Here is an 11048-nt window from a genome sequence, read left to right on the forward strand (position 1 = left end):
CAGACTTTGATCATAAAAATTCTGGATGGCCAACAGTATTATTGTCAAAAGTAATCATAGAAATCAGCAGCAGGATTTTCTTCAAAAGTAATCCCAGAAATTAGCAGCAGGACTCGTTCTTGATTGAACAGAAGGGAAGGCAACAGAAATTACCTTATTGTAAGAAAAAGGTTTGAAAACATTGGTGAATGTTTTAACATATGACATTCAAAGTAATCTGTTGTATTAGGGGAAAGAGACACCTTGTGTTATTCATCATGGTTTTTGAAAATCTTTTTACAGCTAAATACTCTATTTTGAGAACCTTGTTTCTTGAACATAAGTACCTCAAGTGCCCATGGTCCTGAAAAAAGGACGGAAATTTCAGTTAATATATTTCTTAAACTATTATGATACAAATTTTTTCACATATTTATTATAAAATACTGTAGTGGTGTATAAAGAAGTGTTTTTTGGCAAAAACTTAAAAAAAAAAAAAAAAAATTGGGGCATTAATGGGTTAAGCCATGGCAGTGAGTGAGTTAGTTAGTTAGTTAGTTATAAATGATTTGTTTAACCAGACCTCTGAACTCTTTTAGGGTAAGGCAGACCTTAGGTTGAAATTAAATGGAAAACGTACCCAAGAAGTACAGTTGCACTGCTGATAGGTTCCAGGTCTGAAGTACCAGAAACTCCCATAGTTTATAGATTAAATTTTTCAGCAAATTTTTCTACAGATGAACCACGCTATGAAGGACGAACGATGGAAGTAGACCACTGGATGAGATTGATAGAAGAGTCTATGTCTGATGTTATTAGTCAGCTGGATCCAAATTTGATAGAGTCTTCGGCAGGTATGTTATATGTTTCTTGTCTCCTGTTCTCGTAGGAAGAATCTTGTCAGTTGCTGGTAGTTAAAGTACTTGTCATCAGTTACATTGGATATGTGGAAATATTCAGTCAAAGAGCAAGACTTGTTATTTTGTTGATTTGATGAACTAGTAACATGTTTAGTGAATTGTGAAGCCACCATTTTTGTAAGAATTTTGTTTATTATACTAATTAATATTCATTTTTTTATGTTTAGAAGAGAATCAGATCAAGTACAGTACTTTTACCTCAAATATGAGAGCAATATTCCCCCCAAAAATGGTGGGCTTTAGTAACAAAATTGAAGAAAAAATTGGCACTAAAAAATTTGTTTGTAAGTAATCTGCTCTGTAGAACTTGTGTAGGGAACATTGAACTATACGTAATTTTCAGCCTTTTTTTTTTAAGTAATCTCTGAAGGTCAGACTCGATTCGTGAAAAGTAGCCGTCTGAGATTTGAGAGTGAATGAGGATGACTTTGAGGCTAGGATTGAGCTGTTAAGAGGACTGAATAATGACATATGTTGATTACAAGGTCATAGGAGAAAAGGGGTGAATGAAGGCACAGGAGAATAAGGAATACTATAAATGGGAAAAGAGAGCAGATGTACCTTCAACAGCAGTGACAGCAATGGATAAGAAAGATATTAGATGGTGGACCTTTTCTTTTGGAATTTGCAAAAGAGAGGTGCCCAAGTGTCCAGTTATTTTGACAAAAGTATCATTCAGTATAATGTATTTTTAAGAATTCTGAATAATTGCCTAATTTTTACACTACTCAAATCGGTGTATTTTCCATGAGGAAGAATGTTTGCAACAATTATTTCTCGCAAGATTAACCCCCAATTTCCCCTTTGACTTTATGTTCTTGAATTTTTTTAGGCCTAGGCTGCAGCAGGCATTGTCTGCTTTGTCAGCTGTTCTATTGAACATGAACAGCTTAACAGCAAAGGAGACAAAATGCAAGAGAAGTTCAACCCTAGATTCTTTCAGCTTTACAGATGTGTTTGTTTATGTTTTAAGGGGAGCAAGAACCCAAGAGATGTCATGGGTGCTTTTTCACTGAGAGTTATTTATAAAATTTGGTCTTACCAGATTACCAAACTAAAAATCACAATATTTACAGCACTGGTCCTTTGCTTAGAGATCAGCTATGAATCCATGAGGGTGGAACAGATCAGAATGTAGAGGCTAGAGGGTAGTTGTAACATAAACAGAAGTTGGGAGATGGTGTGATGTTTGCTCTCCTCACCAGGTGGTGAGTTAGAGGGCAAATTAGAGAAAGGATTAATAGGTGACAGCAATTTTTAGGTAATTTGACAAGGTCACTTAAGATGAAATGCTTGGCTCTTATGGCTGGCCATTTATACAGGCTTCAGTCAAATGCTATGACTTTAGCAACACAGTAAATTGTGCTGTTGGCTCAGTAGTTACCATTATTGAAGGTTGTTCGTATCTCTGAAAGTTCATAAGTAGAGGAGCGTCTGTAGTCGATTTCATAATTTTGTTAATGCATAATTTTTATATAACACTTTGTTACTCATGATTATGAGCTAGAATAGGCTAGCAAATGTACAGTACATGAATTTAGTCAAGCTCAGGCTTTGTACTTACAACAAACTTAAGCTAGGCAAGGCCAGTGTAGGCAAGGACTGTTAAAATGGGGAAAAATATTGTGACCCATCAGCAATACATGATTAATTTGGTAATAGATGGTATGTATATTAGCTAGACTAGGCAGCCCTATACAAAAATTTAAAGTCGGCTAGCCTGTGCTTGCCTGTATGAAATTAAACTTGGATAATCATCAAATCCAGACAAGTCTTCTTTCAGTCTATATTAGCAAGGTTTTTCTGTGTCGCATTGTATTAGACCCCCATAGGTAGGTAATGCCGTCAGTGCACCTCAGGTGGTGCAATGTAGGCATTACATAAGATTCTTTGCAGTGTCCTTTCGGCCCCTGGCTGCAACCCCTTTCATTCCTTTTACTATACCTCCTTTCATATTCTCTTTCTCTCTCTCTTTCCATCCTCTCCTAACAATTTTTTCATAGTACAACTGTGAAGTTTTTTATCCTGTTACACCTTGCAAACCTCTTTACTCTCAATTTCCCTTTCAGCATTGAATGAACTCATAGGTCCCAGTGCTTGGCCTCTGCCCTAAATTTTATACTCCATTCCATTGTATTAGATGACTTTCACAGAGAACGGTATCTTTTTCCAGATGCCATTGAGAGGATACTCCCCCACACAGTCCTGAATCAGATTGAAGCTCTTGCGGGTCCCATGTTACAAAGGGTAGAGACTGTTTACGTACTGGGTCTCCTTTTACTCGGCAAGCACAGAAAGGAAGTTCAGGCCCAATTGGCACAGTTGAGATTAATCCCTAGATTGTCACAACTCTTTGACCTCTTCATCTGGAAGTGTGAGACGTAAGTTGGCGGTGTCTAACTTGAGTTTTTCGTGATTTGTGCTGATTTAGTATTCGAGTTTTTATAATGTTTTTTGTTGGTATTTCTTGTTTGAAATGTGCAATATTTTATTTTGTCAGTGCCCCTCAGAGTGAAAGATGTAGCATGAATAAAGATAAGACAAAACTCTCGGAGTAGTGCCAGCAGTGCACCTCACACTGTGCACTGTAGGCATTAAGGTTGTTGTTGGGCTCTTTCGACCCCTGGCTGCAGCTCCTTTCATTCCTTTTATATGCTCTCTTTCTTCCATCTCACTTTCCACTGTCTCCCAACAATTATTTCATAGTGCAACTGTGAGGCTTTCCTTCTACACCTTTAAAACCATGTTACTCATAATTTCCCTTTCCTTGCTGAATGATCTCATAGGTCCCAGCACTTGGCCTTTGGCCCAGATTGAATTTCTATACTGAGAAGACAGAATTTTCAACTTTTGATATTTCTTTCAGGTATCAAGAGCGCGTCAGAGTTCCTGGTCATTTAAGCTCCTGTGAATGTAGTCCAGAAGTGGCACTGAAAATACAGTTCCTTAGATTAGTACATAGTTTTTGCGACCAATCTGAATACAGGGTAAGTGTTTGAAAGAATTAAAGAATTATTGATAATTATATGTTACTGAATATTTTATGCAGTTGTACCTCATGTCCAGTTGTGCTGATGTAGGTTGGGCCTACATATTGCTAGCTGTGCAGTAGCCCTTTGAAACTTGTTCATGTATCAGTTAATATTTTTTTATTATATTATATATTTTTATAAGATGTTTGGATGTTTATATTCCCATTTTAGATTTTCCTTGTCCAGTTTTTAGTTTTATATTTTGGTTTGGAATTTACTTACACAGTTTTGGTGTTTTCTTGTCCAGGTTTGAATTTTATATTTTGGTTTCGGAATTTTTCGTCTAGTTTTAAAGTTTTATTACAGTGTGCCCTACATAATGCATTGTAGATGGCAGTGAAGGTTTTTCCAGCATCCCTTCATAGGCGTCATATGCTGTTTCTTTTCGTGCATTCCCTTTCCTCTCTTCTCATTTAAGGAAAGTCCTTTGTCCAAAACTAATAGTCTTACAGTGTTACCAGGGGGTCTCATTAAGCTTTCTAATCGATCCTCTTTGAGTTTTCCTGTATAAAATTCTAAGTATTTTCTGAAGTTACTTTTATTTATAATGATTAAATAACTAAGGTTAGTACAGTCAACCTCTTTAAACTGGCTTCCTTGGGACCAGGTCACTGCTGGACCACAGAATTTCCTGGATGACAGAAATCCCTATGTAAACAAAGTCTTACCTGCTCATTCCACATATACAGTATATTGCTGTGTTATCAAAAGTAGAAGAAAGCTTATGAATAATCATTGTCATACATTAGGTTCAGTTCCTTATGAAAATTCTGGCCTGCGCCATAAGTATCTCTCTGGAAATGCTTACATCTTCAGTTTGTCGGAGCACCTTTCATTGTTTTCCGGCACTTCAAACTCTTCTGGCTTTTGTTTTCAGCAAAAACCTAAATATCTGTTGCTTTTGTTTCTTTTAACTTGTACATCAGAGAGAGAGAGAGAGAGAGAGAGAGACTATTGACCCTGGTTATGTTGTTACACTGAAAGATATCCATTTGCAAAATTCAAATAATAGTTGTATTAAGAATGATCATTTTAATAAAACTTATTTTATGTGCTGTATGCAGTTACCTTTCATGCATTATTGTCATATTATTATCATATAATTTAAGAACATAATGTTCAGGCATCATTTGCATTCTGGTAATGTTTACATTCTCAAGATCATCAATTGACTGTGTTTTACCAACATCATCATAGCCAATAGTTTCTAAGTGAAAAGTGTTTTTTTTTTCATAAGTTATCAGTGCTGGGTTTAAAAATATGACTTACTTTACAGTATTTATAAATGAAGTAAATTAATTGAAGTAAAGGTGTCGCGTCTTCCAAAATGTTTTGTGGCCTGCACATTATTCGTTTCTTCAGCCACAGCTACAACCGTAAATTTAGTGATGTTCTTTCATAACATTTTCCTCTCCATTACACGTAGTATGAATAAAGATTTGTTTTTGTGGAAGCTCCCCCCCCCATAGCTAAAATCTGCGAATACTTAAAACCTTTTTTAAAAACACTTAGAACTGCCTATTTTGATAGTTTAAACACAAAAAAACTAAAAGTGCTTATACCTGAGTATTGTAATAGTTTTATCACAAAAAGTGCATTTAGTCATGAAAATATGAAAATACTGTAATTAGTGAATATTTCTCAGTGAAAAATACTGCGAATGGGTGAATTTTCCATGAATAATGGTTAGATACATTCCACAGAGAAATGTGCGAATACGTCGGAACGTGAATATCGAGACCACGAATACTGGGCTTACTGTGTGGATTTTCACTTATTGATACATTTTTGTTGTTTGTTTTTGTTAATCTAGGAGAATATTTGTTACAGTTGGCATTACCATTTGTTTTAATTTTACGTACCTTTCTTTTTCCAGTATTTGATGCTAACCCCAACAGAGTACAGAGAGGTTTGCAGTATAAGTGCAGCTAAGGTGCTTCTTCACGAAAGTACAACCGCAACTAGCACATCAACCACCCAGGACTCCAGTAGTGGGAGTGGTTCTCAGGGAAGTAGAACTCCAACAAACCAGACACCCAAAGTTCAAGAATGTACGAGTAGCTGTCAGTCGTCGACTGCTTTCAACGATGTTCTGCTCACGACCAACACCTCACCTCAGATGCCAATAGAGTTTCCCATGAATCAGATGTGTTCAGGGTCGAAAGGTCTCCTGTCCAAGATTGTTGACGCGCTCAAGAGAGAAACCACAGGCTCTACTTTCAGGTTGTGTATATGTCATCAGTATTCCAATAGTTGGCATATTTTTCATCATGTAAATGCCCCACGTACGGTAGCACCTCGGCTTACAGACATTTTGGTGGTCTGGCTTTCTGATAAGTAGCAAAGTCAAGTAGCAGAGACCATACACCATAGCCAGCACTTGTACTTTACATGTAATATTCAAGCTAAGGGATTTATTTAAAACTGTCACATCTAAAATGGTACCATAGCAAAAAATAATCATAGTTATGTAACTGATAAATAGAAGTTTAATCCTTAGGGGACGGGCTATATATGTATCATGCAACCCCCAGACCAGGCAGACTTTAAGGTTGGCCAGTTTAAGAAAAACACATCAGTGGAAAGCGGAAGATATGCAAATGCACATGGTGTAAGAAAAAAAATTCTAAAAAATTTTCCCTTCCTTCCATGGGAAGTTGAAAGTGACTATTTACAACCCTGTGGGGGCCTCTTTTACAAAACGCTCATAAATTTTACCAAGTTATAAATGTTTTTGCTAATAATTTATTTTATTTTATTTTGTAAGATTATAATTACAGCTCACAGTATCATAACAGATAAGAACTAAAATCAGTAACATTCTGAGTATATATAGTATGTTGTAAAATATGTACGTAAATTTACTGAGATCAAGAGATGCAGTAACTTATTTGGAGGTATGCATGTTTTTTCTAATATTTCTTTGCATTTTTCTTTGCAAAATTAAAATTATAACTTTCGTCATATCATAAAGGATAAGAACTAAAACCAACAGCAATCCCTGGGTATATTTATGAACAAATAAATAAAAAGATGTCATGGGAGAGAGAGAGAGAGGAGCAAGACATCCCCCATCAGGTCAAGAACAATACTGATCTCCCTGAGATGCCCACTGATTGAGCTGAGCTGAATTCTGAAGTTGCCATGATTCATTTATGGGCCATTGAAGTGATGGTAACTCTTTCCCGCTCGATACAGCCAAATCGTATGGCGCATAGTATTAATACTCCTCAGAGGGGATCCGTCCACCACCTAAAACAGGTCCTCTCATGAGGGGATCTGTCCACTAAGGGTTAAGTTGAGGTTTATCTGAAAAAAAAAAGTTTTTAGGAATCACTCATGCCTTTGATCATCTTAACTTACGAGTTCTTATTTCATAATGAATCAAAATGCAGTATAAAATATGGTTTTGTCTGCTTAATGAATTGTATGTCTTTGACATTAGGTATGATGGACATACATTTTTTTCATCTCATATAGCATATGAAAGCTAAATGGCCTCATAGGTCTTAGTGCTTGGCTTGGACCTAAATTTTGTATTCCAGTTCTAATAAAAGCTAAACAATGGATGCTTAGATACCTAACAGTTCAACATTTACTTTCTCTCATATTTAGTTTTTATAGCATGTTTGTTAGATTTATATAGTTCTTTTCTTAATATCTTCAGTATGAGTTGCATGCATCATGTAAAGTAGTCATATGTATAGTGAATACATAATTCTTCCTCTACAAATGTTAAAAACTACCATATGAAACCCCTACAGCATTGTACAAAGTCACATGAGTGTTTTAGCCATTTGTACAGTATAGTTTATGCATAATTTACCCTTACAAATTCTTTCCTATTTGTGTCAGTACTCTTATTTAAATCCATTGCTGTGCTGGTTATTTGAGCCATTTAATCTCAAGGATTCTTTCAGCACTTGTAAGATTCTTCTGTGGGATAACTATTCAATATCTATATGCCATTTATGAGTTGCTGTAAAATTTCAAAGGATAAAGTGCACCACAAAACTTCTTTACCACGTTCCATAGACTCACTCTTGTCTTATTCATATTTCCCTGTGCATGACTTGAAAAAAAAGAGAGTGTCTTTACATGTGAGTATTCATCCACCAATATAAGACAGGGTCTTGGTTGCTTATTAAATTTCAGTTCACTCTAATTATTATCTTTGTTAATGAGGTGAGACCTGTGTGGTCTTACATTCTGTATTATGCTTACTATCTTACGTCTGTTTGAGGTTAGTGTTGTCTTTCATGCTGTTAAGTCTAAAAGAAAAAATATAAAAATCTGGATGAGATTTGAAATTCTGTCATCACCTTAGAATTGTATTCTTTTTAAATGTTGATGAAAATTAGTATGTTCTTTTCATGGCCAATTTTTATTCTTGTTTTGTACCAGCTCCATCCATTTTTTCATTGTAAGGGGTAAATTCATTTCTTTGCATTTTTTTTTTTTGCCAATAAAGAACATATGTTTGTGGTAGTGTTCAAGTTGCTAGAAAAATTTTTAAATATTGCATAGTTAAGAATTGTAAGTGGCTGTGACACATTTGTTTATACTCTGTATTTTCAACAGATTTTGGTTTTCACGGGCTATTGAGAGTTACTTGAGAAGTGCTAATCCTTACGCTGATCAAATATTCCTTCTCCGACGTGGTCTATTGATGGTATGTATTATGGTTGTGAATTTTTATAATATATTTTTAGTAAATGACTGTAGTGTATGTACTGAATATCATTATCTGTTTGTATTTATAGTGTTGCTTTTATTTTTATGATTGCATATAAATTCCATTAGAAAAGCATCAGCAATGATCCTCACAATAGGTTGCAAAAAGGGTCATCTTCTATCAGTCTTGTGTATTTCTAACAAGTGTATTCTTTTTAACAGCATTTGGCCAATTCACTGCTTCTTTGTGAAGTTGGGCCCAGTCAAAAGGAAGTACTTCAGTCAACGTTTGACTTACTAGGGGAACTGCTTAAATTTAATGTAGAGGCCTACCACAGATTAGACAGTATAATTTCTACAGAAGCTAGGGTAAGTTCATTGCTTCGTAGCTTCTCTCCTGTTACTCCTATTCCTAAGTTATTCATAATGAATGGACCATTGACTTAACACACTTAATTCTTTTCAGAGTGGCTTAAAATGCACAAGCAGAATTTGTTTTAGGAGTTTCCTTTGTTAGAGAAAATTAATAAACTTTTTTAATATTTTTGTTTTTAGTAGTTGGTATCAACATATCAGTCACCATATTGTGTATTGGTTAGTCAGCTGTGTTTATCTGTATATCTTGTTAAGAAATCTGCATTTTGACAAAATTGCTAAAAAACTAACAACATAGTAATGAAAAAATTCTTTAAAAGTGTCCACAGAAAGCCACATAAAATATTATTTTTAAGAGCATGTCAGATACCTTTTAACTAAACAATAGGAAATTTTATAGCATGTTTACGTTTTGACCAAAACTGGTAAAGGATAAGGAGAGTGAAAATCAATGACTTAGAACTGTAGTGTCTGAATGTGTAACTTGGCTTAGTACACTGTTTTATGAAGGCTCTTTTGCAGCAGCATCCATCCATCTTTCGACTTAGCTGTCCAACTTCTATAACTTTACCTTTCTCCAGTTTTCACCTCTTCAGAACAATTTTAAGATCCATGAGAAACATGCAAACCTATTGGTTTTTCTTGCTTCATATTTTTTTAAGACAGAATTTATTGAAGAAAAATTTCAGAAAAAGAAATTATTTAGACTTGTTACCAAGAATTAAAAATTTATTTCAGGAAAAGAAATTATTTAGACTTGTTACCAAGAATTTGGTCGACAGCAACATGCTTGTCAGATCCCTAGTATTGTCCAATGATCTCTTCACTCGTGAAGGAAAGGCTGTTGAATTTGCTGCAAAATCTAGAACTCTTAAGCACGTATCGACGTTCAAACAGCGGTTAGATTTCTTGGTGCAGTTAACGAAAACCATCAGTGTTGATTCTTTAACCCAGGTGAGTTTGTGTTGAAGTTTTTGTAAGGTGTAGTATAATTTAATTCCTTTATTACAGCTGTAATAGATGACTGTTTTGCCAGGTTATATCACCATGAAACAAGCACGGTACATTGTAACCTGATATCGAAATATTCATTTCAAACACCGGTTAGATTTTTGGTGCAGTTAACAAAGACCATAAGTGGTAATTCTTTAAACCCAAGCAAGTTTTGTAAGTTTTTGTAAGGTGTATAATTTAATTTCTTTATGACAGCTGTAGTAGATGACTGTTTTGTTAAGTTTTATCACTGTGAAACAAGCATGATTCATTATAACCTGATGTTGAAATACTCACTTTTGTTTTCGTTTTCTTATATACAACATTTCCTTTTTATGCTGGATTGTAATATCATGTTTTGATGCTTTCTGTCTCAACAGGAAAATGTAAGCTGCCTTAATACATCCCTTGTTATTTTAATGCTTGCCCATCGACACTCTGAGTTGCCCCTGTACTTAGATGGTCTTCGCAGCCACCTGGAGCCGCATCTACTTCCAAACCTTAGGTCTTTGTTGCTATTTTGGCAGACACATTATCTCCATAATAAGGATAAGGACTGTAACACATTGCAAAGAGTAAGTATTCTTTATTTGTTTTCATAAAATTTAGAAATGTACTCTTTAGTATATCCATGGGACTATATCTTCAATGAGTACTGCTTTAGTACATAATAAGAATGTAATTGTAAAGTATTAATAGATTGTAGTCCTCATTGGGATATTTATTTTGCATTGGTTTTCCCTATTTGGGGTTAGCATGAAATGAGTTTTCTTTCTTCTGTCTTTTCTTCTGGCAAAACTTCTACCAGATGTAAGTCTTCATCTGTCTGCTTTTTCCTTGATTTTCTATACCTTCCTAAAGATCTTCATTGTATTTTTTGTGACCAACTGTTCCTCATTCCCTCTCACATTTTTTGCAACCTCTGGACACCACATCTGTGTTGATTCCTCATTGGTAATATGATCTTTCCATTTTACTCCTTTCAGGAATCTTGTGTACTCGTAAATCTCTCCATTTCATTCATGGTGCAGGTACTCTCTGTCTTTCTGCTCTTTCACAGTCCAATGTGTCCCCA

At 35.1% G+C, this 11048-nt stretch overlaps 1 protein-coding gene across 1 annotated transcript in view; it reads left to right on the forward strand.

Moving 5' to 3' along the window:
* LOC136825039 (short transient receptor potential channel 4-associated protein-like) overlaps window positions 1-11048 on the forward strand; it is a 37717-nt gene that overhangs the window by 17079 nt on the left and 9590 nt on the right. Inside the window, exons 8-15 of the mRNA XM_067081089.1 lie at window positions 717-833; window positions 3073-3280; window positions 3766-3886; window positions 5808-6154; window positions 8513-8603; window positions 8828-8974; window positions 9719-9934; window positions 10354-10548. Of these exons, the coding sequence (XP_066937190.1) occupies window positions 717-833; window positions 3073-3280; window positions 3766-3886; window positions 5808-6154; window positions 8513-8603; window positions 8828-8974; window positions 9719-9934; window positions 10354-10548 (1442 nt within the window). The remainder of the gene's footprint in view (window positions 1-716; window positions 834-3072; window positions 3281-3765; window positions 3887-5807; window positions 6155-8512; window positions 8604-8827; window positions 8975-9718; window positions 9935-10353; window positions 10549-11048) is intronic.

The sequence above is a fragment of the Macrobrachium rosenbergii genome, chromosome 36 (genome assembly GCF_040412425.1).
Source record: "Macrobrachium rosenbergii isolate ZJJX-2024 chromosome 36, ASM4041242v1, whole genome shotgun sequence".
Lineage (NCBI taxonomy): Eukaryota > Metazoa > Arthropoda > Malacostraca > Decapoda > Palaemonidae > Macrobrachium > Macrobrachium rosenbergii.